General features: G+C 57.8%; 2 protein-coding genes across 7 annotated transcripts in view; both read right to left on the bottom strand.

Annotated features, from left to right (window-relative positions):
- Positions 1-720: 720 nt before the first annotated feature.
- On the bottom strand, positions 721-19,477 carry BCAN (brevican). Of its 6 annotated transcripts, none has more exons than XM_019662578.1 (15): positions 17,044-18,345; positions 16,213-16,226; positions 13,307-13,417; positions 12,255-12,629; positions 11,765-11,939; positions 11,551-11,678; positions 10,776-11,069; positions 8,398-8,619; positions 7,253-7,891; positions 3,779-3,886; positions 3,051-3,209; positions 2,388-2,470; positions 1,969-2,113; positions 1,510-1,700; positions 721-1,191 (listed from the first exon to the last, which is right to left on the bottom strand). In XM_019662578.1, the coding sequence occupies exons 3-15, from the start codon at positions 13,395-13,397 to the stop codon at positions 1,084-1,086; spliced, it is 2,718 nt and encodes a 905-aa protein (XP_019518123.1). In that variant the 5' UTR covers positions 13,398-13,417; positions 16,213-16,226; positions 17,044-18,345; the 3' UTR covers positions 721-1,083. The 6 variants fall into 6 exon arrangements, 5 of the variants coding, with proteins under 5 accessions (XP_019518123.1, XP_019518122.1, XP_019518121.1 ...); XM_019662577.1 differs by having other exon boundaries at positions 17,048-18,345; XM_019662576.1 differs by lacking the exon at positions 16,213-16,226 and having other exon boundaries at positions 17,044-17,879.
- Positions 19,478-25,258: 5,781 nt separating this feature from the next.
- The window catches only part of HAPLN2 (hyaluronan and proteoglycan link protein 2), a 5,046-nt gene continuing 4,415 nt past the window's right edge, over positions 25,259-25,889 (bottom strand). The window contains exon 7 of the mRNA XM_019662586.1: positions 25,259-25,889. Coding sequence (XP_019518131.1) covers positions 25,613-25,889 — 277 coding nt within the window. The 3' untranslated portion in view covers positions 25,259-25,612.

Genomic DNA, 25,889 nt, shown 5'->3' with positions numbered 1-25,889 from the left:
CAGCCCCCTGGCCAGCTCAGCCTGGACGGAAGTCTTACCCCCCCTCCCCCAGCCAGCTGCCCCACTTCCCCACCCTGGACGACTCAGAAAAAAAAAAGACCGCGGCGCCCCCTGGCGGCATCCTGGAACTCCTCCCTTCAGGCTTCACTCACGCACGCTCACTGGGCACTGGCCAGCCGACGTGCCTGCAGCCGTTGCGCCCTCTGCTGGCCAGATCCTATGAGACCTACAGGTCGTACCCCAGAGCTCTGCCTACAGCAGGGCCGGGGACCCCTCCTCTGCCCTTATCCTGTGTCCCTATTCCTGCATCTCTGCCTCCTCTGCTGGAAGTAAGCCTTCCTGCAGTCTAACCCCCAGACCTGCATTCCTTTCACCCTCACCCTCACTGCCCCCCGCCCTCCTGTGAACCCCCCTCATGAACCTCAGAAGTGGAATGCCAAGGCATTCACCTCTCTGGGCCCTCAGTCCCTCCTCAGCCTGAACTGGCCTAGGTCTGGCTGACTGGGCACTCAGCACTCCAGCTCCTTTCAAACATCTGGGTGCTGTCTGTCCCCCAGCCCCTGTGGGCTCCTCCATCTCATAAATACTTACTGGGCAGCTGTTCTGTATCAGGCACTGTTCTATCCCCTGACATCCTGGGGACTCCTCTGACCTTCAGAAACCAATAAACCCAGAAATGAGGCCCGGCCAACCCCCCTCTGTCTCATAGAAGCATCAAACTTGCTTGGGCTCAAATGCAGCTTTATTTCCTGCTGGGTTTACAGGTACGCCATCCGCAAACTCATTCCCTTGGAGGATTGAGAACGAGTGGGCAGAGTCCCCCCACCGGGGAATGGAGGGGACATGACAGCTGGCAAGGAGAGGGCAGTTGAGGCACTTAGGGACTGCTTGAGGCCCTGAGGGAAGAGCCGGATGCCCCGGGTCGGGGTGAAAGGGCCTAGGCTAGGCTGGAGCTGCCCAGGTTTTCCCAGAAGCCCCTCAGGCACTGTCACCTGGACTCCAGCTCCAGCCCTCTCGTGTTGTCACTGCCCATGGTGGGGCACAGGGGCAGTGCGGGGGCAGCAGTATTCAAGGCCTTGCTTCTTAGGGACCCGGAGCAGGACTGGAAGGAGGGGTCAGCAGCGCCTTCCAGCGCCCCAGTGGCCTGCCTTGACGTCCTTCTGGGGCCTTCATTGGGTGCAGAGCTCGAGACTAGGGAAGACACACACTCACCCTTCGGCCTGTGCGCCTCCTCTCTCTCTTCTCTGCCCCCTGGTGTTCTTGTGCCTTCATTCCTGACCTCATCGACACCCTTGCCCTGGCTCAGCCCTTAAGGGCCCAGAGCTTGGCGAATGTTCCGACATCAGCACTGAGGGGGACCCCAGAGCATCCGGCCTGCCTCCTCCCCTTGGCCCCAGAGAGGGACAGTGATTACTCCCAGGTCACACAGCCAGTGGCTGGCTGAACTAGGATGGGAGCCCAGGGCTACTGTGGGCTCGTTTCCCCCACCCGCCTCCTCTTGGCACTCACAGGCCTGCGGGGCACACAGGAGATCTGGGGGGGCTCCCAGCGGCCATTCTCCTGGCAGCGGATCAGTGGCAGGTTTCGCTGGGCCAGCCCCTCCCGGCACTGGTAACGAAGCACTGTGTCCACCTCATAGCGCAGTCGCGGACGGCCAAACACTTGAGCCAAGGGCAGCTCCGGTGGGGACCCACAGGACACTGTAATGGGGGGGGATACAATCAGAAACTGGGAGCCTGGCTCTATCGGTGACGGTTCCCAGGATCGGGATGAGGAGGAGAGGAGTGGGTCACAACCTGACACAAAAAAAGAGCAGGGATTCCAAGTGGACCCATCTGCTCTGTTGCCCCTCCCCGCCAGGGCCTGGGGCACAGTTCTGGCTCCTCCGTGCAGCCTGGCACCCTCCTTCGACCTCTGCCTCAGGTCCCCGATCACAAGCCCCGCCCCCTCTTCCTGGCCCGCCCTCACCCAGCCCCATCTTGCACGTGTAGGACAGGTGGTAGTTGCAGGGTACATCGCTCCATTGTCCCTGGTCATGCCACACCATGACCACGCAGTTCTCTCCGGACAGGAAGTAGCTGTCAGGTTGCCCAGGGTTCCAGTTCTCATAGAGCTGAGGGGTGGGGATGGAGGTGGTAGTGAGACACTCCAGCACAGGAGCCTGCGAGAAGTGGACCTGGAGGGACTTTGGGGGGATGGGATAATGGGACCCGGAAGAGAAGACAGAGGGGCACAAGGAAAGGGGGGGCGCAAGGAGAGGAAAAGGCATGGGAAAAGGAAGGAGCCAGAAAAAAAGGAGAGGCGGGGTTGTTGGGTCACTGGGGTTGGAGGCAGAAGTGCTTGGAAGAGAGACCTAGACAGCGCGAGGGGCGGCGGGAGCCTCTCACCAGGGGGACGCCATCTGACCACAGGAAATCGCCTTCGATGGTTCTGTCATTGAGCCCAATCCACTGGTACTCCCGGTATCGATCTGGGGAAGAACCGCAGGGGAGACGGTGTGCAGTGAGCTCCGCTGCCAGCAGATGGCGGCCGTTCCCCGGGCTCCAGCGGCCGGTGGGTGACCGCCAGGGAAGTCCTTCCCGCCACCCAAACTCCGTGCTTCCCTCCCTCCTGCACGCGGGCCGATGGAAGGCCGGGACATGGTGGGTGAGGGGAGGAGAAAAATGTCACCCGGGCTAGAAAAGGAAAACTCTAGAAAAAGGGTAAAAACGTTCAACGAGGTCGGAGTCGGGGAAAGCCGACGGAAGACCAGGGCGGTGGGAACAACTGAAGGTGGCCCCTGAGCCACCGCCAGGCTGATGCAGGTGCATTTCCTGCGCGAACCTCAGCCTTCCCCGCCTGAGGCTCCACCGCCCACGTGTGGCGTGGGAAGCAAGGCGAGAGAAGGGGGAAGTGAACGAGTGAATGAGGTAAGCCAAGTAATAAGTACCTGAATTAATGAGTAAGGGGTTAATTCATTAACACACTCGGGCTGCCTAATGAGTGAGTGAGTGTGTGTGTGTGTGTGGGGGGGTCCCCAGGGGGTCCCCTCCCGCCCGTCCCCAGCCCACTGTTGATGAAGTCCTGTTCCTCTGGCGTGCTGATGCTGGTCAGGTGCGCGCCGTACATCCGGCACTGGGTCTCCGCCTCCTCCCAGCTCCTTCGGGTAGAAAAGTGCTTGTAGCAGGCGCCCTGGAAGGCGTCCCAGCCGGGGCTGCAGAAGCGGAGGCCTGGAGCGCAGAAGGAAGGGCAGGCAACTTAGGCGGGAGGACCTCGGAACCCAGGGGTGGCCAGGTCCTCTGCAAGGGCTTTGTCTCCTCCCACACGGCAGCCCGAGGGGCGGGGCTGAGGGCAGGAGGGAGGTGCTAAAGAGCTAGTTAGAAACGAGGGGGAGGAGCCTGGAGGGGCCCTGGTGCTGGGGGGACTCCTTCCTTCCCTAAGCCTCAGGGACCAGGGTGAGGGCTGGAGTCGCGGCCTGGGTCTCTGCAATCCTCCATCCTATAGAAGAGCTAGCTGTACGCTCCTCTCTTCCCGGGAGAATGGAAGCTGACATGGATTGACTCCAAATGCGCAGTGTGCTAAGCACTCCTCCCACACCAAACCCCGGACACAGGCGGTTTTGGTTCCACTTAACAGATGAGGAAATTGAGGGTAGGGCTCAGAGAGGTTGTGGGATTTGCCAAAAATGGGGATTCATTAATGGCAAGGCCAAAACCAGTACCCTCCCTCCTCTGCAACCAGCCTGCTGTTCCAGGCTTCAGCTCACGCCCAGCCCACCCCCACCCCTCAACACACTCACCAACATCGCACAGGTGCCCCCCATAGCCAGGCAAACATAGGCAGCGGACACCTTCCTCCTCCTCCAAGCATGTCCCACCATTGTGGCAGGGGCTGGGGACACAGTCACCTGAGAGGGGGAGAGAAGTGAGGTGGGGGGAGAAGCAGGGGAGCACAGCTCTGCTGCCTGAGTCCTTCTGGGGAACGTAGAGAGTCCCCAGCCCTAACCCCCTTGTCCTGGGAGCTGTCACAGCACCCTAAAGGTTCTCCCTGGACCCTATCTCTGGTCTGAGCCGAGCCCTGAGTTTTGGGTTTCTCCCCATCCCTAGCCCGCCTCGCCACCCCCCACTTCAGCATTGGCTCAGCCCTGGGCTGGCCATTGTGACGCCCACCAGTGTGAGCCCAGCGCAACAGGGGCAGGGGAGGAGGAAGTGGCCACGCATGCCCTCAGGACCCAACCCCACTAAGGGGAAAGATACCGGGGTGTCAGTCACGAGACCTGGGCTCTGGTCTGGCTCCTAGCTCCCCTGGGTGACATTGAGCCAGTCACGTTAGCTCTCTAGGAGTTTAGTCCCCCACCCCGTGTCTCTGTGCCGGGTCCCAGCACAGTTCTGTAGAGTCAGGTGGGCTGCGTGGAAGCGGGGATGAGTCCTCACAGCATCAGTGAGCGTGGCCCGCCCTTTAAGGCTCCCGGGCCCTGATACTGGGGGGGGGGGTCCAGATGGGAGCTAGCCATTACTCCTGCTGTCCACTGGGCAGAGTCCGCCCCAGAAGCTGAGGGAAGAGCCAACACGCTTCCCTCTCTCTACGCCCTACCCCTCAGACCAGTCTCAGGAATGAAGCCGTAGGCCCCACACACTCTCTTAAAACCATCCAGCCTCTTTCTAATTTCTGCAGACGCTTTCTCCTTACCAGGCTCCCCTTTGCCCCTCCACTCGGGCCTTCTGCAGGCTCCTCAGCCTAGAAACCCCTCTGATGCATCTGATCCCCTCCGTCGGGCGCCCTCTCCTCCAGGCAGTCTTCTTAGGCTAACACATTACCCTGAGGCCTGCAATCTGCGGGGTGGATTCAGCACCACCTGGCTAGGCCATCTGCCTCCTCCTCTGGATGTTCTCTCTAGATCCTGGGGTGGGAGGGGGCTGGCTGCTCTTAGGCCAGGCCTGGGTGCTGGAGAGGCTGTCAGGTCCTACTCCTTCCTGGTCCTGACTACCCAGGGGAAGAAAACCCCACAGACTGACAGCACAGGCCGGGGCTCTCAGCCCTGGGCAGGAAACCATCTCTGGGTGGAAACCCTTCAGACCATGCCATCCACCCCAAGCAGCCGAGGCCAAAAACCCACAATGCTTCACTCTGGCCCGAGATCCCACTGCCTGGTGGGGATCAGAGCAGAGGTGGGGGAGGAAAAGCTGGAGTTCATTCAAAAAATTCTGCTGGGATGACCTAGCTGTTTTGGGTAAAATGAATCAGCTGTTCCATCACCACTCCCCCCTGTCATCTGCCCTCCTGCCAATAGTTTCTTCCAACCTGGTAGTGCTACCACAGGACAAAGGGGGGAGGGGAGGTGTTTTGTTTAACCCTCTAAGCACCACGCCCCACAGAGGGTAGGAGTCCTGAACCCCGCCCCCCCATTCCTCATGCTTTCCTGTTCTTCCTGCTGTCCCCTTTCCAACTCTCCAACTTCGGGGGACAGAAACTCTCAAACTTGGTCCCTGGTGCACTGTCCAGCCACAGGTCCTTCCCCCCCGGCTATGAGAGGCAGAGTGGGGTGAAGGCACTCCTCTTGAGATTTGCTGGTCTTTCTTCCTCCCCCTCTTCGGGCCAACTACTGCAAACAACCAGGAAGTCTGTCCTTCCAGCCTGCCGCAGTAGCAGGCCAGAGGGCCGCTCCTTGTCCTCCAGGTGGGGCAACTTAGACACTGCAGGGACTGGCCATGTGCTCCTCTTCACAGCAACCCCACCCCACCAGCGCTGCACTCCGAGGCCAGCCAGAAGGGAGCCAACAGTTGAAATGGAGGAATCTGGATGTGATGTGGGGGTCCCTAGCGCACTCTGGGCCATCTAGGAGAGGGGGTCCTGGGACTGAGGGCACCCCAGCCTTCTCTGGCTTCTACTGGGAAGCTCAACCTTCTCTGAGCAGGTAGAGCTTCTTCGGAACCTGGAACCCATCTCCCTGTTCCTCCACCCTCCACACTCTCTCCCCCTGGCCTCCTGATCTGTGTCTTCTCCAGCTGTAGGCACTTTGAGATCCTTTGGGTTTAGAAAGGGTGAAACCATTCTTCCTAGGGGGTGGGGTGTTCATTAGTGCAGGGGTTAGTGGGGGAGGGGGAGGCTGTGACGGTGGGATGAAAGTTAGATACCATCCCCCTGCTGAGATGTGGGGCAGGCACTGGCTTGAGGGCACCTGGACGCCAGGGAACTGCCTTTATGCAAAGAGGGACTTTCTCGGCCATTACTCTGTATGTGTGGTTCCGTGTGGGAGCCATTGAGATGGACCAGAAATGGAAACAAAGGCACACACACACACACACACTAAGGAGGTTTCTCCCTCCAGGAGCGAGGGACCGCACCTCCCAGCACTCGGCAGACTGATGGACAAGAGCTCTCTGGGGTGCGTGTACAGTCAGATTTGGGACCTCAGCAGTCAGGAAGGAATGTGGAGACAGGCCTGAGAAGGACAGGAGGAGAGGACAGCAAGGGGCTGTTAGACCGGTAGGACAGGACAGAGTGCAGGCCAAAGATGAAAAAGGAAGCGAGGCAAAGAGACACAGAGAGAGGGAGAAAGAAAATGAAGGAGAGACACAGGGCCAAAGAGAAGCATCCAAAAGCTACCCAGGACACGAACCCGTGGAATGCAAAGGGCAGACAGCTGGGGGTGGAGACAGAGGGTGCCAGAGTTTTGGTTATAAAGCAGTTTAATACAGACTTATTTCCAAGACTTGTTTTCCATGAAACAATCAAAAAAATACTTCACAGAAGTAGTCGCTTAAGGCTCTGTGGGGATAAGGGCTCTCCTGGACCCCAGGAGTTGAGGGGTGGGGATGGGGTCCCAGGCTTCCCTGATGTCAGTGGGAGGCGGCTGAAGGGGATGGCACACAGGATGGGGGAAGGGAGCAGTGGGAGACCGGCCTGGGCCCTGAAGAGGGTGACAGGCAACGAGTCACAGGTGGGTGGGTGAGTCACAGGTGAAGAGCCCAAGGTGGTCAGTGGTGGGGCTGGGGTCACAGGGTGAGGATTTCAGAAACAGGGAGAGGGTCACAGGGTGGGGGTCACGGAGTTGCTAGGCCACAGGGTGAGGAATTAGAGAGCTGCGTGGGAGTCGCATGGTGGGGTATCCAAGACCGGAAACCACAGGCGGAGGTGGTAGGAGAATGAAGACAAAGGACAGGGGCGTCTGGGGCAAGGGTGGGTTAAAGGCCTACAGGTCAGGTGACCCAGAGCTGCAGAGGGAGGAGAAGGGGCAGGAGAAACAGGCAGGCTGAGCCTTGGGCAAAGTTACCTGATGAAGGGGCCACGGCCACTCCACCGCGGCTGGCGCTGTCAGTGGGCAGCACCGGCTGGGCCCGCACTGAGGTCCCTGCGGGGACAGTTCTTCCAGAATCCTCTTCGGAGGGGGCCTCCAGCTCCTTGGTTCCCTCAGGGGCCCGTGTGGCTGGAAGCAGAGCAGGGGCATCCTCGGAGCTCCCTGTCTCCTCATTTTCTCCTCGAGGGACCCCAGACAGCTCAGGACCCCCAGTCTCCTCCCCCACCTCTCTCGCCCCAACTGGAGTGGAAGGTGGTGGGGATGCCAGGTTCCCCTCCCTGGGAGTGGGCAGAGTCTCAGTGGGTGGTCCTAGGACCCTTGGAGGCCTGGGAGCCTCCGGCTCCCCATTGGGAGGTGATGATGCACCAGGCTGCAGGACTGCTCTCGCAGACGGAGATGCGGGGGACAGTGACTCCTCCAGGGCCAGGTCAGTGGGAAGAGAGGCCTCTGGGTCCAGGCTGCTGAGCTCGCTGGGCCAGGCCCACAGGGCCTCATCCTCTTCCTCCTCCTCCTCTTCCTCTTCCTCATCTTTGTATTTGTCTTCTTCCTCTTCCAGAGCCTTGCCTTCCTCTTCTGAGGACTCCACGGGAGGCACAATGGATTGGGTTTCGAGTTCTAGGCAAAGCACAGACGGTTCAGCACCAGGGACAGCTCCCGCCAGAGGCGAGAAGCGGGAGGGAGAGAAAGGCGGGCTGGGGAGGGTGAGGCCTGGGGGAGAGGGGAGAGCCTGCAGTGGGCGGGGGCTGTCTTTGCCCCACACCGGAAGAGTTTCACCTGGAGATGCAGTTGAGAAGGCTCTGTGAGCCGTCATTAGCCCAGGAAAACATGGTCCTTACATCTCCCTCTCGTAGTCTGTTAAAATCCTCTAGTCTTGTTCTGGGTATGTGAGGGGAAGGAGAAACCAAAGAAAAAAGGCCTGCTTCCCAGGGGGCAGCTCCTTAGTCCAAGTTGGAAGTGGAATTTGCCGGAAAGGCAAAGATTGGGAGAGGGACAGGAGAGACGCCTTGGACCACTAAACTTGGACTGACGAAAGGACAGGGCAGCTGTGCTGCCATAACCCCACCATCAAGCTGGGCTTTTGCTCCAACCTCCCAGGTGCAGACTCGAGGGATTCAAGTTACCTAGGAGGGTCCTCGGGGCCTCTGCTGGGTCCTCTGGAGTGGAACTTCCACCGCCTCCATCCTCCATGATGGGAATGGAGTAGATGGCGCCTCGGGACTCACTCTCCACAGTTTCCTGAGGCAGCTGCAGTTCCTCCAGGGTCTCTGTCACGGTGACAATGGCCTCCAGTCCATCAGAGGCTGGGTTGGAGTCCTCAGGGATGGTGGAAGGCTGAGCTGAGTCTGTGGCAGGAGGAAGGTGCCAATGGGGATCAAATAGGTGGCTCTGCCCTCCCAGGTCATGGCCAGCATGCGAGGGTGCTGGGTGCATGGGTCCTCCCTGTGGAGCACCCATGAGGCCCTGGGAGCACCTTATGACTTCATCAGTCGTTCCTCAGGCATGAATCGAATGCCCACTACGTGTCATGCCAAGCACTGTGCAGGGCACTGAGGATACAGTGGAGAGAAAAACAGCAAGTTTCCTGCCCTCAAAAGAGTTTATATTCTAGGTACAGGTAATAAACAAATAAATATATGATAATGTTACCATATAAAGAACAATTAGGCAGAGTAAGGAGACGGGATGGGAAGCACTGCTTTGGATAGAATGGTAAGGAAAGGCTCAGGGGAGAGGTTGTCCCTTGAGTAAGGACATGGAGCAGGATAGACAGAATGGCCTCAGCACCTTGGGCTTGAGGCGAGGTGCTAGGGATTTCAGTCATCCCAAGACTTTTGAAATGGAAGGGGACAGGATGCCATCACCACAGGAGAGTCGAAGGGCACACAGTTACCACCTGAGGATCTCAGTGCTGAGGCAAAAGGGCAAAGGAAGGGGCCACCCCATTCTTCTGGGGTCTGCTCCCTTCTAGGAAGCAGAGTTTTCGAATGGATTACCTCGTCTCTAGGGAAGTAAACCAAGAGCAGAAAACCAATGAAGTGAAGGTGGAATTGGGCTAAGAAGAGCCCTGAGGGCCATCTGTGCTCAGCCAGATGAGACAGGACAGCATGTCCTGTTTTGTCACCTGCTCCGGTGAGCCTTGCTAATGCAAGAGAAGCAAACCTGTGTCCTTGCCTGCCTCTGCTCTCTACTTGCTCCCAACCATAGTCATCCTCTCCTAGCCCCCATCTTCCTGATTCAGTTCCTCCTTCCATTTCTCCCCAGAACAGTGCTTGGCACATACTCATAATTAGGGCATGGAAATGTTAGCTATGATCATGATGGTGATGGTGACAATGGTGGTGATGATGGTGATGGTGACAATGGTGATGATGATGGTGATGATGGTGACGATGATGATGGTGGTGACAATGGTAATGATGATAATGACAATGATGGTGGTGACAATGGTGATGATGGTGATGGTGGTGATGATGATGGTGGTGACAATGGTGATGATGGTGATGATGGTGACGATGATGATGGTGGTGATGATGACGATGGTGATGATGAGGATAGTGATGACGGTGATGATAGTGATGGTCATCTCTGTTCCTGGAAGCCTTTTCAGATGGATCTTTCTTCCTATACCTCACTTCCCCACTCCCCCCCAGCCCGAGGCCGAAGATGCCTGGAGGTCTGTGCAGCGGGAGTAATGCTTTTCACTCAGTTCCTGCTCATGCTGGGAGCAAGGTGTCTTGTCTTCCCTCAGATTGAGCCCCATGTCTTCCCCCTTCAGACTAGGGGCCCTGAGGGTAAAGGCTGCATCTTCTCCCATTTCTTCCTTCAGCCCTTGTTCCAGTACTACAGGCTTACAGTTGGGGCACGGACCCAGATACCCCATGGCAATGCCTCCCTGACTGTTAGTCACCCTTAGCCCTGTGCCTCTGGAGGGTCCCGGGCACTGCCTGCCTCCAGCCCCCAATATAAGATGTGGGCAGGAAGCCACCTCTCCACCCAACTGTCCTTGAGGACCTGCTCCCTGTAGGGGGACTTGCATCTTTCCATCAGTATTTGGTGGTTAAAGATCTGACACTTTCAAGCTGAAGATTGTGGAAAGCCCTCTGAGGGAGGGCTCTTGAGGCATTTGGTTAACTGGAGGAGATCCTTCGTTGCATTCAGAGAATGTTGGTCATCTCTGCTCCGTTAATGAGCTGACCAGAAATGGAAACATACTTGGCAGCCCAACATGGGAGAGGCAGCTTTGAAACTGGAAGAGACAAGGAACGGACCACTGATGTGGAGGCAGGTGAGGAGAGGTGAGCCCTCCTTGAGGCCACACAGCCAAGCCAGAGGACCTGACCAGAGTTGGAACCCTAGGTGACAAGCTGAGAGTCCCCCTCGCCTCCTAACTTCAGGCATGTGGCAAAGACCTGGCAGGAGCTGCTCAGAGCTGGGGTCAGACCTCAGGGCTCCTTGCCTTTGTGAGGTCAGTCTCAGCCTCTGCAGGGAGGCGGCTCACCTCGGAAGCAGTAGACGTTGAAGCGGCTGTGCTTATTGGGGAAGCCGGTCTGGTTTGGGAAGAGGAAGAGAGTCTTGACACCAGGCAGGCCCCCACCACAGCGCTGGCTGGGTGTGACGATGGGGTAGCGCACACTGCCATCGGCCAGCCAGCCTGGGCTGCAGCGGTCCAAGCCGCCATCCCAGGCGGCGTACAGCTGACCCGTGGTGGCGATCTCTGCACCCCGCTCCCGGCAGTATGCCTGGGCCTCCTCCAACGTCAGCTTGTCTGGGGGGGCACCCAGGAACAGCTCTCCTGATAAGGAAGAGAAGGCTGGGTCACCAGAAAGTCGGTAGCCTCTGTCATCCTGGGCTCCCACAGGGACCTTCTAAGCCTCAGGGTCCTCTGTGACATGGAGTCAGCTACCCTACTTCATAGGCTCAAAGTCTGGATAGAACCTCAGGATGGGTAATATTGCTCAGAGAAACCTGGCCCAACTTCCTCATGCTGCAAAGAAGGAAACTGAGGCCCAGAGATGCTAAGAGGTAGAGAGATGCACAGGAGCTAGCAGCAAGAGTCCAAACACAAACTCAGTCTCCTACCACCTGTCTGAGGTTATGGCCATGAACTTGCCTCTATGACAGCATTTAGAGGGCAGGACACTGATAGTTTCCTTACTCCTGGCTGCCCCCTTAAGCCCATGAGAAGCAATAAGGTCCAGCAGAGGCTCCAGGAGGACTGGTGGGCAGCACTGGAGAAGGGGCTTGTCCCCTGGGAGCCCCTCACCCCCAATCACCATTCAGGTCTTCAGCATAGCAGTAGACATCATAGAGGTCATCCGGGTCCACTACTCCATAGTTCCGAACCCCAGGGAAGCCATCCATGTCTCCGTAACAGGCCTCTCGTGGTGTCTGGATGGGATACCTGGGGACGGAGCACAGATGCCTTCACCAGGGAGCCTTCCCATGGTGACCCTCCCAAATCACATTGCCTTTCCAACCCCAGCCCACCTCACGGTCTGGTCGGACAGCCAGCCAGCATCGCACTGTTCGTAGCCCCCCAGGTAGGCTGCGTAGAGCTGCTCCGGAGTGGCGATGCGGGCTCCTATGTGGGCGCAGGCCTCCTGGGCCCCAGTGAAGGAGAAGGCATAGCGGGCAGAGCCCTTTCGGTAGAGAAAGACGACCCCTAAGGGGAAGGAACGACTCCTGAGCACGATCTCCCTGCACACTGACCTCTCCTCCCCCTCCTGTCACTCCTCTGTCCACAACGGGTAAAGTCCAAATTGTGCTCACTCTACAGCATGAGGGGCTTAAGTTAGACTATAGGTAGACTTCCTTCCACCTGAAGAACGGAGGTAACAAAGACCTATGTCTGTCACTCCTTTTCCACCTCAGTCTGTGCCTCCCAGTGTGTTTGCTTTTTCCTCAGGCTGTGGGCTCCCTGAGGGCTGGAGTCCTCTCAGCTCTCTCTCCAGACACCTCTCTGTCCCTATCCTCTCACCTTTCACTTTGACCTCCACAGCGTCGCTGCTGTCATCTATGCCATGCTGGACCTCACAGCGGTAGATGCCTGAGTCATTGGGCCGAAGCTCGCTCAGCACCAGGGAGACATCGGTGAGTGACGCTGGGTAGGCCGGCAGCGCCACGCGGAACCGGTAGGCCTCGCTCACCTTGACGCGCAGCCCCCGTGCGACCAGCACCTCAGCCTCCCGGCCCCCAGACAGGAAGGTCCACTTCACCCGCGGGGAGCCCAGAGCGGCCCTCCGGTTCTGCAGCGGCCGCAGGTAGTGAAGGTGGCACGGGATGGTGAGAGCGCCGCCCAACACGCCCTGCAGGGGGGCTGCACCCGCAATGTGCACGCGGAAGGCGCGGTCCTCTGTGGGCGGGCGGGGCCGGCAGGAATTTCAGTTCCCTGGGCTGCGCACCCACCCCAGGGGTTTCCAAGCCCTGCCCCAGGGTCCCTCCTGTCTCGCCCCACCCCGCCCGCCCCAGGATGGCCTGGTGCCCTTGGGTTTTCCTAACCCTGCCCCAAGAACCTGTGCCCGACCCCCAGGGTCCTGCAAAACCACCTCTAGGTCCCCAGACCCGTCCCCAAAGTCCCCCAGTCAATTCCATCCCCAGAGGCGCCCAGTACCACCCCAGGATTTCTGGGCCCCAACTAGGGTCTTCTAACCCTGCCCTCTGCATCCTACAGCCCAGTGCTCAAAATTTCTCAGGATTTCTCCAAACTCTACCTCTGTTCTGCCTCCCAGCCCCTCATCCTGTTCCCAGGTTTCCCCAATCCTCCACCTTAGAGGTTGGCAGCCTTGCACCTCGTGTTCCTCCCCAGGCAACCCCAAGTTTCCACACCCTACAAGAGGCCCACAACTCATCCCTTATCCCCAAGTGTCCCAGCCCAGACTCTCCCCACGGGTCCCCCCAATTCTATCTCCTCTTCTCTGGGTCCCCAAAGGCTAGGCTAGAAGAGATTGGTTAGGGCCCCACAAGAGGCCACTCCATACCATAGGAGAGATGCAGGAGACAGAGGAAGTGACCCTGAGGGGGGCTGCTTACCTGAGCTGTCCCTTTCCAGAGCATCAGCTAAGGCCTCAGGGACCCGGGCCAGGACCAGAGCTGCCAGCAGAGGCAGGAACAGTGGGGCCATGCTGCAGGCTGATGGGGGGACTTGAAGAGAAAAGATGGGGTTAGACCTCAGGAGGGACTTCCCCTGGCTCCCGACCACATCCGCATGGACTCACACATATCCTGGCCCCAGAAGCCCACTGCCCCGACCTCACCATTAACCCTCTGTTTTTAATCCGTGTTTCCCCACCAAAGGAGTCTTCTTCAGAGCCAAGACCTTGGTCCTAGTCAACTTGCTGTGTGACTTAGGGCAAGCTCCTTACCTTCTCTGGGCCTTTGTTTTCTTACTTGTAAAAGAGCACTATGATTACCGCCTCACAGGCTGTGATGAGGCTATGTGCTTTGAGAGTGTTTTATATCCTAAAAAATCCTGTACAAATGCACAGCACCCAGCACACAGTAGGAGCTCGATAAATGCTTACAGCACGTAGCATGGATGGTGGGTGCCATTATACTTAGCGTTCCCTCTGCCCCTCCCAGTGCCAGACTCCTCGGTTAAACCCAGAGCCTCCTCGTCCCACAGTACCCATCCAACCTTTCCTTCTTGTCCCTTCCTCCCTGAGTGCCTTACCCAGCTGGCCTCCTCCAGGAGGGTCTCCTAGACTGCACCTGGGCAATTCACAGCTTCTCTCCAGCCCAGCCCCTCCCCACCATTACTTATAAGGAAACTCTTCTCTTTACCCCCCAGCATCCTGCACCCCCCTCCTTGGCTGCCTTCTCCTTTTTTCCTCCCAGCCTTTCCTTTCTGCCTGGCACGGGTTTTCCCACCGGATCTCCTGGCTCAGAAACCAGCTGGGACAAAGCTCCTGTCTCTGCCAGTCTGGCCCCCATCCAGCCTCTCCCTTCCCCAACCCCAGTCCTGGGCTGGGGGATGGGCTGGGGGGGGTGAGAATAAATGGGAGGGGCCATCTCCCTCCTGCCCTTGGCTATCAGAAGTGCTGTGAGAACCCAGAATATTCCCCTGAAGATCTCAAAGCACTTATACTCTCCTAATGGAGAGATGGGGCTGCGGCATTGAGAAACGGGGGGCCCAGAGAGGGGTAGGGCTCAGTGTGAGTCCCCAGTGAAGCCAAGTCAGGCACCAGGCCAATACGCCCCCAGGAGGAAAGGCTGCAGCGTTAGCGCCCCAACGTCATCTTTAAGGGTTGGGCTAGACTTAGGAGGCCATGGGGACCCAAGTGTGCCATGGAACAGACCAATAGTGCAGCAGGAGAGATGAAGATTAGACTGCAGGCAAGACTTCCTAGAGATCAGGCTTATTCCCGCTAGCTACTCGTTGCCATTTCAGGCCCACTCAGGCCCAGCCTTGGTTCATGTGCCCCCTTTCCTGAGCCTGAGCTGATAGGAAATTCCCCTCTTCTCCCAAGTCCTCCCGGGGAGCCCCCTCACCATTGTGACCCTCCCTGCCCCCCCATACTGTGGGCTGGGATTGTTTCCTTAGGGTCAAAGTTGGGTGAGGAGTGGCAGAGACCAGATACCCAGGGCATCTCTCCGACCTTTGATGAAACCAGATCAGAGGTGCCAAGACCAGCTCTGGGCATGGGGGCACCTGGGAGAGCCATTTTCTGGGGTTGGAGGGGACCATTGGCATAAGCAGCCAGTGCCTGTGGGTGCTGGGGGAACTTTTGCCCATGCATTTGAACGATGCCGGCTCCCGGACCAGGCCCCTCCCTGGTGCCCTCTGTCTGGGCTGGAGCTGCTCACAGACTTGGCTCCCAGCTCTCTGACCGGTGGCCCAGAAACCCATATAGTTGGAGCCACTCTGGGACCAACACCCTGGACCCCCCTTTCACCTCTGTTCTGAAGTGGGGAAATGAAGCAGGCGGTCCGAGGCTGAGGACCTGGCCGCCCTGGAACATGGTGGGTATCCCACCCCCACCTCCAGGAATGGGAGTCACTGACCAGAGAGGTCAAGAGAGTGGCCCTGATTGTATGGGTCTCACAGTCACAGAGCTCTGCCAGCCCCACGCCACCCACCAATCACAAAGCTTGGGCCTTACCCCCTTCCTGGTATAGCTAGGAGTCCTGAGAAAACTTAGGCATCCCTCATCCGGCACCAGACTCAGACCCAGGGGTCCATCGCACACACGCCCACCCACACTCCACCTTCCTTCCTGTCCTCCAGAGCAGGACATGCCACTCTGTTCCTAACCTTGAGAGCTCAGCCGTCTTCCTGTCCCTTACGCTATGCCACACCATCCCTCTCTCTCTCCAGCTCTCTCCTTCCTGCTCTAGTGTCTGGGTTTCTGCCTTTGTCTTGCGTTTCCTGAGCTGTTCAGGAAACTTCCCCCTTGTTCCATGGTCGTTCCTGTCCTACCATGGCCATCCAGGTCCCGCACAGGCTTCATGGATCCAATCCACACAGAACACAGAGACCAGGCCGTGTGTGTGTGCGCGCGCGCGCGCGCGTGTGCGTGCACATGCACATATGTGCACACACCCAACACCCACCATCTCCATTCTGAACGCCCACCAGTTGGCATCCAAAGTGTGCCCTGTAGGAACCAAGCTCCAGCGCTCAGCAGGGTCAGCAGGCCAGAGCTCAAGTCCCAACAGGAGGGAAGCTCTCAGCTGTCCCCGAGTGGCTGTGAGCAGCAGCAAGAGGCCACACAAGGCAGCCAGGCCTTTACAAGGCCGGCAGGAGCAACTGCAGTGGTGGTATAAATAGTCCTATTTACTGGAAGCACAACTAATGATACTATTAGCAACATCACCAGCGGAGCTATTGTAGCTGCTCTGATGATAACGTCTGAAACGGGGGTGCTGCTGCTCTCAGTGGCGGTTAGCTGTGACAACACCGGCACTGGTAATACTGTGGCGGGTCTACTGGTCCTCACCTTACTGGTGTTGTCTGGAATAGAAGTAATGCAGAAATTAATGTGATAACAAAACTGATGGCAAATCTCTCGTCTTGTTAGGACCATGTGGGCAGAGCTATTCCGACAGGAAGAGGAGGGTATGGAAGCACCAGGGGGAGGGGCTTCCCAGCCCAGGGTAGTTCTAGGAAGGAAGGCAGGGGTGGTACCTTACGGAGCCAGGCCCCTTTTGAAATGCCTCCCGGCTATAACCTCAGCTCTGAGAAAAATGCTGTTTAGGCGTTACACTGATGAAGAACCCAACGTTCAGGGAGGTCAACTAATTCGGCCAAGGTCACACAGCAAGTCAGTGGCGAGTGGGATTCTAGCTCCAGTGGGCGCCAGGACCACCCACCCGCTCCAGCGGCTCCTATCGGCTGTCCTGCGGGCCACGCGAGGTGTCCCTGGAGGATGGGGTGCTCGCCTCGGATCCTCCCGGGGTGCTGCCCGCCCGGCGCACGGAGTCGGGGCTGACTCCGACCGCCGCCGCCCTGCCCCTGACAAGGGCGGCGAGGGAGCGTGCAGCAGGAGGACGCGAGGACCCGGAGGGGCGTTCCCATTCGCCCGGAGACTCCGAGGGGGCTGCTGGCAGCAGCGGGGTGCCAGCCGCAGAGAAGGACGTGGCAGCAGGGGCCGTAGGCGCCCGGGGCTGGCCCGCCGCGGACCTCCCTCGGGCGTCAGGGGTCGGCGGGTTGGGTGCGCCGGAGCCCGGGAGGCAAGGGCTGCGGGATGGGGGGCGCGGACCACGCAGCGGCGGGCGCTCCCTTCTCTCTCCCTCCCAGGTCCCGGCGGCCGGGCTGCGGTGACGCTCACCTACCGGCTGGCGGCCGAGGGCCTGGGTGGGGGTGCGGCACCGGGAAGTTTGTCTCCTGCTGCGCGGGTCTCTGCCGGGTCCACGGCTCGGTCTTGCAGCTGCAGCCGAGACTGCGGCGGGGACTGCGCGGGTGCACGGAGAGGTTGGGCCCGCAGGATGCTCGGAAGAGGGCGCCGGGCCCGGCGCCGCACAAAACCCCCTTTCTTCCCCCCGCCCCCGCCCCGCCCTTCCCGGGGGCTGCTCCCGCCCCCTGGCCGGGAACGCGGGGGGCTCGGGAAGGTCACGAGACCCGCTGCCTTCTCTGCGTCGGTTCCCGGTGGCAGTTGCGAGAGCAAGGACGAGCGAAGTAGGACATCCTTCTGGGGATGAGAAGCCGACGACTTGGAGTAGGGCGGGAGGGCAGGCGGGGCGGGGCGGGAGCGCTCGCCAAGCTAGAGGATGATGTTGCAGCTGGAGGGATGGAAGTTAGACAGTTGGAGGGACTTCCCGTTGGCCAAGGGGAGAGGAGGAGGCGCTGAGACTTAGACAGTAGGGAAAAGGATTAAGAGAGAAAAGGAGGCTTTGCTCCTAGAGAGACACGGCACACACATAAAAATGGGGGAGGGACACTCTTTTTTGGAGGCAGGGTGAGGTGCAGATGACCCTATCAACCTCCCTGGATGAAGCTCTTGCTGGGTTTTGTCTCCTGCAGAGCTCCCACTCTCAGCACAGAGGAGCTGACTTTGCAGGGATGAGGTTAAACAGCAGACTCAGGGGTTAAGCAAAGCAAGTCGGGAGCTCTCTAGACCTGGTCGGGGGAGGAGTGGCACTGTGAACGGACATTACTGCTCATGCAAACCAATGTGCAAAACGCAGGCGTTGCTGGGAGCCCAGAGGGCCCGTTGGCCAGGGCTGTGGAAGATGAATGTGCAGCCTGGTGCCAGGGGGTGGGCCTCCAGTGCTGCCCAGCCGTTGGGGACTCCTCAGTGCCCAGAATACCAATGACACCCCCTCCCCAGCTCCAGAGTCTGTGCTTCCCTCTTCTTTCCCAGGCTCTCTTTCCCCTCCCTCCCTCCTCTCAGGGACTCCAGGCAAAGCCCCTGGCACAGACTGTGGGGAGGACAGCCAGACGCCTGGATTCTGTCCCCTGGATTCTGATACCAGTGGTGGCATCAAGGAGAGCTTGTCCAAGGCTTGGATGTCTGTCCCCTGCAGCAGCACGCCCCAAATATCCCAAGTAAAGTGAGGTGCCTGCAATACAAATGCAGCCTCCGGGCAGGTTTCTGTCCTCCCATCTCCCGGCAGGCAGCCGAGTCCCTCCTGTATGGGAATTCTGGACTGCCCTCTGCTGGTTGCCCCAACCGCTCCACTCCCCCGGCCTGGGCTTCCTCTCCCACTGCTGCAGAGGGCTCCAAAGGGCTTTGAGAAGCTCACAGAAAAAAACGCCTCCCCCAATCCTTCAGCATCCAAAGGTGGGATTCTGGCCCCTCCCCAGAGACCCATCTGCTGTAGACACAGGACAGGAAGATGTTGGGGTGCAGGGTGGTATAGTCCGTCCCTCAGTAAGAGAAATATCCCAGGCAGGGATGTGAGACCGAAGGGGATGGAGCAAGGTGCCTGGGACAGTGTGGGGGAAAAGAGACCTCGGTTTACTCATTTCATTAAACAAATATTAACTGGGTTCCACTGAGGACCAGGCACTATTGTAGGCCTTCGGACTGCTGTCCCAAGTCCTCTAGTGGAGAGGAGGATCTGAGAAGGCCTTTGGGGACAGATCTCCCTTTGCTCCCCTCAGACCTGGCATCCTCCAGCTGAAAGACAAGTCCCCTCCTCCAGGACAGGCTCAGCATGGGCCATGCATGCAGCCTGCGCCCACACGGCCCTTCTCCATAGGGGCTCAATAGGGCCAGGCAACCAAGTGGCTGAAATTCAATCCCAGTGGGGCTTGCACCTAAGCTCAGTTCTTGCCTCTGGAATACTTGGCTGTGACCTGGGAAGACAGAGAAAGCGACCTTCCTCGCCACCTTCCCTCATGACTAGAAGTGTGGGCGCACATTTTGGTGCCCTGGGGGAGTCTGACCTTGACCAAGGCGAGCAGCTTCTGGGTCTGGACAAGGGCTGGTACCAGACAGTCTGTTCCAAGAGGCAGACCCCTGGTGAGAGAGCAGACACGGTGAGAGAACAGACAGCGGCTGCTGTGAAGATGGTGCTTAGAGCCAGGACTCAGGAGGTCAGGCTCCTGTTTTGCTGTTTGCAGTGGCAAAGCCATGGGAAGGTCTTGGTTTCTCTGACACTGTTTCCTCTTCTGTACAACAGGCTGAGTAGCAGATGCTGCCCTGGGTGATGTCTACCACCCTGGGTGACACCCACTGAGGTGGGTGACATTTACTGCACTGGGTGTCATCTGCTGCACTTGGGTAACACCTACTGTCTTGGGTGACATCTCCTGCACTTGGGCTGAGTAAGGGGAGCACCTGGCCCATGGCATGGACTCAGCAAAATCTAGTTCTTTTTCTTTCACACACACACACACACACACACACACACACACACACACACACACACACACACTATCCACCAGGTCTGCCTGCCAGGAGGTCCGTGGCTACTCCCCTGTGGGTGGGATGGAGGGCTCGGTGTTTCAGAGGGGAGCATTTCCCAGCGGAGGAATGAACACGTCCCCAAGACTTCGTGGACATTGCCAGCTGTGAAACGTCACCCTGAGGTCTAACTGCACTTTGAACTGGCAGCCGCTGCTCAGGGACTTCTTCAATGGCATCTTGATGGTCATGTGACACCCCTCCCCCCATTTCTATTCGCTTTCTGAGCAGAGGCGAGAAACAAGACCTTCTCTGTGGGTCTCAGAAAGGGACCCTTGGGATGAGCTGAAAGCAGACAGGATCAATGAAAGCAGGAAAAAAAGGCACGTCAGATTTCAAGTAGAACCGCCTGCCCCAGTAACAGGAGGAGAACGTCTCAGGTAACCTGAGGTATCTTCTGGACAAAGAAACAGACCCGAAGAGGTGAAGCGACTGTCTAGGGTCACACAGCAGGTAATTGACTGACCATGACCAAAACCAAGTCTCCTGCCTCCCCAGGCCAGGGTCTTGCCAGGGTGCCCAGCTGTCTCTCTCAGGGGACAGGATGTCAGGGAGGTGGAGAGAAGACGGAGGGAGAGTGGAGGCATCAACCCTCCCGCCCCACGCCCCACGTGCAGCCCAGCTGGCTCGCCTCCCAGCCTCCTGGCGCTGGGGAGTTTTCCAGTCTCAGGACAATCAATCTGCCTCTCCCCTTCGGGCTGAGGTCACGAGCCAAGTTGAGGAAACAGAATCTCCCCTCCGAGTTCTCGGCTCCCACGTGCCCCCACCCCCAGTGTCAGTCCTGGGACTTCCTCACCGGATTCCCAACCACAGTGGCCGCTGGGACAGCCTGTCCTTCCAGCCCCTGAACACCTGCCCCCACTGTCCCAGACTTGGGGGTGGGGCCCAGGCAGCTTGGTTCCTCTCTGAGGCCCTGCACATCACACAGGCACCTGGGTCCTATGCCATGGGGACGTGCAAGTGGGGCTGCAGGGGGGACGGAGGCGGAGCTGAACGCTGGCACAGCTGTGTTCAGAGAATGGGGCTTTGATAGCTTCTGAAAGGGGCCAGGAAGCGGGGCCCCCCAGCCCAGGCAGGGGAGAGGCCAGGAATGGCTGGGTATGGCTCTGAGGGCTCCTGCAGCTGAGCGTGCGTGGGGGGTGGGAGGAGATGTGGGGGTGGGCAGACAGCAGTGGGACTTACAGGCTGATGACACGTGGGGGAGCCCCTGCTGCACGGAACAGGAGCCAGTGGTCCCACTGAGCTGACAGACCCCTGCATTGAGGGGTGCAAATTCTTGTGTTCCGAGACCACCAGCCTGTTACACGAAGAACAGCCCAAGGTACTGGAAGCCTGGACACTGAGTATAACTAAACCGACTTCCTGAGAAAAAGTCCGTCCCCTCAGGCGCCCTGCAGCCCTGTCCCTCCTCCAGATGGGGAAGGCCACTCCCTCACTCTTCTGTGATGCTGGGCCAGCTACTAAGCCCTCTGAGCCTCTGTGTCCTCTCCTGTAAAATGGTCCTAGCACTGTGTTCTGTGGGTCGGATGTGGGAGCCAAGTGAATGTTTTAGAGAATTAAAACACAAAATTAAATCGGAAAGAATTAATTTTAAATTAAAAAGAAGAAAAGCGTTTCATTTCCTAAAAACCTCCAACAAACGTAAACAAACGCACCTCACTGTGTACGAAGTTGGAGGCAAAGCCATGCAGAAGAATTTTCTTTCAAGAGATTAGAAAACTCAGCATTTTGATTGCACATTTCTAAGAGCAAAAGGTCCACGGAGAAACCTTAATGTTGACGTTACTGGTTTGAGAAGCGTTATTTATTGTGATAAAGCAAATAATGATAGTAACGGTATCAGGAACTAAGATTTTTAGTGGAAGAAAAGGAAAGTGAAGTAAAAACTGCTAACCTTTCATCTGAATAAGACATAGTAGCATGAACTCATGATTTGTAGCTGTGTCTTCATCGCCAGTTTACTGGCAAGGCTTAGAAGCAGTGACAATGTAGTAACAATGAGTACTCCTCGCGTCCAGATAGTAGTCTTTACACAGTACTTTCCCCTAAAAGGAACGAGGATTCTGGAGAAATTCCAGGCCTGGGACAGCTTTTCATACTTGAGAATAAGGAAGTTATGACACTCAGGTCAAGTTCATGTCAAAAGGACCCAGGAGCCAACTTGAGAGGACTCCCACTGGCCACAGCATTAAAATTAATAACAACTGTAAGAGATGGAAACATGTCAAATATATATATATATATATATATATATATATATATATGTATGTATATAATCCATGGGTTCCTAATGCTACTAAAAGATAATATCACTGGTCACCTCTGGACATGGATAGGGCACCAACCCACGACTGTGAAAATCAATAGGATATGGCAGAACCTGTAAGTGTCTGCCCACGTCCCCTTAGCAGTCACAAGCCAAAGGCAGCTGACTGCCTGAGGATTCTTTTCCGCCTGAGGAAGGACGCTTGGCCTAAGTGTGTGGCGAGTCGAAAAGATCCGAGGGTTAATGTCCCCGGAGCAGCCCTCAAACACAGGCCCCTCACCTCTCAGGCAGGAACAAGTGAGGCAGCGCCTCCAGTCTCTCAGAGCTCCCAGCTGCTTACAGCCCCAGCTGCCCGCAGTCATAACCTATTCGGTTATTCGGATTATTTACTCAGTTATTTATTGGATTCTTTCCTTTCCCTGTCTCACTTTCCAGATCTATTAAGATCTGGGAATTTTCAGGCCCACCAAGTCATGAGCACATGTGGGTGGGCACAGAGCAAACCCAATGGCACATTTGTGATTGGGTGTGAGTGTGTTCGGAGGGCACGAGTAAGCTGAGTGAGCAGGGAGCCCAGGCTCCCACATGACCTGTCTCTGCTGCACCCATGCCTCTCTCAGCTCACCCTATAGCTCTGTGGGGCTTCTCTGTGATCACGCTCCAGAGGGAAAAGCCCAGGCCTGGCTCACGGGTGGGTTACTTTCATACGCTGATGGGAGCCGAGCACGGACTGCTACCCATGACAGCCCCACTCAGGGGAGGCCCTGAAAGACAGTGGTGAGAGAGGAGCCTCCCAGTGGGCCCCCCCACGTTCCAGTGAGAGAGTGGACTTGAGAGAAGTGTATTCAAGGACTCGTGAATAGTGTCAAACGGCTTGCTTGGTTGGTCAGGGGCCAGGCAAGGCCAAGACTGGAAAGTTGGAGACAAGGAAGTCTGGAGAAGAGCTGGAGGGCTGGCGTCACAGCTGTGGGCATTGTGTCTTGTGAACACTCCCTGCAAAGGAGGCATTGAACAGCCAGGGGGACAGAAGAACGCCAGTGGATCACAGCCGGCCTTTGTCCTCCGCCAGGCCGGGGCTGGCACAATGGGCCCAGGAATGGAGCGGCTGTGGCAGTAGACATGGAGACCAGCAAGGGGTCCCTGTCACCAAGGCTGATCTAGCTACCGCCACTGCTGGACGGCTGGCCTGTCAGCAGCAGAGACTGACGCTGAGCCCTCGACATGGTCCCATGCCTCAAGGAGCCCAGGCAGCCACTGGGTAGCACGCTGATCACCAGGTACGTATTTCAGTCTGGAGGGCAGGGCAGTATCTCCTTAGTGGGGTTAATATTCTGGGCGTGGATTTGCCTTCCCGGCCCAAGTGCCTTGGGCAGCACCAATATCCAAGGACATACAGGAAACGGTTTATCCTCATGAGATCCCATATATAATATCTCCTCTACCCACGGGGATGCATCTCACAGTGAGGAAATGTGACGGTGGGCATATGACCACAGGCTCCATTGGCCCTACAGTACATATCACCCTGAAACTGCCAGCCTGCTAGTCCATTGGCACGGCCTCCTTACAGCACATCTAAATACCAGCTTGGGGAAGCACCCTCTGGGATCGGGTTACTGGCCTTCAAAATGCAGTATATATTTTAAACCAATGGCCACAATACGGTGCTGCATTCTGGACCGCTAGAAATCACTGGTCAGGAACCAGGGTATGGAAGTACAATAACCCTTACCATCAGTCTCCAGGGCCCTTGGGGAAATGTGTGCATGCTGTCCCTATAAGTTTAGGCTCTGCAGGATGAGAAGCCCTAGTGCCCAGGCTGGGAGATGTGTCCACCAGGCGTCACAGTAAGATTACTGCTAAAGATTACTGCTAAACCTAAGGCTACAGCATCCTCTGGGTCATTTGGGGGTGCCTCACGCCAACTGGCCAGTAGACCAAAGAGTTACCCCGGCAAAGACATTTGACCTTGATTATCCCACATCCAGTGGGACTCATGGACAGGCAGCTGCAGCAATGCTGGCCTGTCAAGGGCATGGTAATGAAAGGCTGAGGCCTTCAGGGATGAAGGTCTGGGTTTTTCCATTGTGAAAGCCCCAGAGACCATCAGAATGCACTGGAAAGGAGGGAGATGTTGACTATTGATTACACAGCCTTAGAACCAACTGCAGGAATGGTTACTGTGCTTTGTCCCACTAGCCCTCCCTGTTGTAAGACGTTTAAGGAATTAGAAATTGCCATCAGTCACCAGTTTAAAGAATCAGTGACAGGACCAAGTGAACTTAGCATGGGGCCAACCAATGGGTCTGAGTACTGCCCAGGGTGGGCGTACCTGTGACCCATAGCCTTCAGCACTCACCTCTGCAAGGAGAAGGCTCTTGGTGAACGTTTGTGACCCTGCCTGAGGGCTTTTTTCCTGGCTGTGGGGACATGTTTGTGCTCAGGGCTAGCCAGGAGTTCTAGAGACTTAATGCTTCCAGAAGCAGCCCTCAGATTTCCAATGGAAAGTCGACCGGTAACAGCCCAGTTCCTTTGCCCCACGGTGGGCTTCTCTGAGACAGGTCGGACACCATCTTCTAGACTCCCAGGCAGGACTGAGCCCAGCGATCACCGGTTCTGTTACACACCTTCCCTTGGCTTCCTTTCCTTTCCCGGCTCACTTCTCCACCCTGTGCCTCTGAGCATGACCTTCCAAACAGACTACTTGTACTCAAAGTCAATTCCACATCTGCTCTCAGGGAACCCTGTTGTCTTAGTTGGGGCTGCTGTAGCGAATTACCACAGGCGGGGGGCAGGAGAGAGGGTGTCTTAAACAGCAAGCATGTACTTCCCACAGTTCTGGAGGCCAGCAGCTCTGGTGTCTGGAGAGCAGGTTTCTCATTGTCTTCTCGCCTGGTGGGGAGCAGAGAGAGGAAGCAAGCGCTCCCGAGCCTCTTCTTTCTTTAACGATAGTCTTGCAAACCCTCTGGGAGACTGGCAGGACACAGACACGTTTTGAAATATGTTTAGGTCCCTTTTAGGTTTGTTCTGCGGTGCCCAGGGGGTAGGCCTGCGGGTTGGAACGCTGGGGTGGATTTGAAGTAAACTTAGGTGAGTGTGTGGCGCCCCCGCGTGGTGCCCGGCGCGACACTCTGGGTTCTCTGCTTCTATTCCTCGCCAGGCCGCCCACGGTGCCTCCGACGCTCCTCCGCCTTTCTGGTGCCCTCTCCTCGCCATCCCCCCCTCTCCTGCAGGCTCACCCCTCCGCGGCAGTAGCCGCTCCTCTCACGCTGTCTTCCCAGGCGCGCGTTCAGCACGCTGGGTCGGAGATCAACCCCCTCCCCCCCACACACGTCTCGTCCCCCTTACAGTTTCGCCCAACACAAAAACTCCCCAAGTTATTTTATTGCTGTGTACAGAAGTCAGTTAATGTCTCCTGGGTGCCCTCCCGCCCCCTCGCAGGGGCTGAATTGCCTGCTGGGGGCGCTGGCGCAGGGCTTTGATCCGCGGGTTTGAGGGTAGTAGCCGCACCCCGCCACCGGGGGCCCAACCACCTTCCCTCCCGACGCCCGGCCAGCGGGGATCCGCGGCCCACAGCCCTACCCCCTGGGCGCCGGGAAGGCGGGCCAGGAGTGGTGCTCCTCATCTGGTGGGAGGGGAGGCTCGCGGGGAAAAGGGCGGCGAGAGACCCCGGCCGCGACTCGCAGGCTTTGTCGCGCGCCCTGGAGGGGGTGCGATGGGCCCCTACTCCGAGTAGCAGTAGGTCCCGTAGGCCGCCTGCTGGGGCTGCGGGAAGCCGAAGCTGCGCACTCCGGGGTCGGGGAGGCCCCCGCAGCGCGGCCGCGGCGAGGTGATGGGGAAGCGCACGCTGCCGTCGGCCAGCCAGCCGCCGTCGCATTGGTCCAACCCCGAGAACTTCCAGGCGGCGTAGAGGTGCCCGACCTTGGCCACGCTGGCCCCGCGCCGCCGGCACGCCGCGTGGGCTTCAGACAGCGTCAGCCGCCCGGGCACGAAGAACACC

This window comes from Hipposideros armiger, unplaced genomic scaffold, assembly GCF_001890085.2.
Source record: "Hipposideros armiger isolate ML-2016 unplaced genomic scaffold, ASM189008v1 scaffold_378, whole genome shotgun sequence".
In the NCBI taxonomy this organism is placed as follows: domain Eukaryota; kingdom Metazoa; phylum Chordata; class Mammalia; order Chiroptera; family Hipposideridae; genus Hipposideros; species Hipposideros armiger.
Note: the sequence above shows the minus strand (reverse complement) of the source record. Positions and strands in the feature narration are given on the sequence as shown.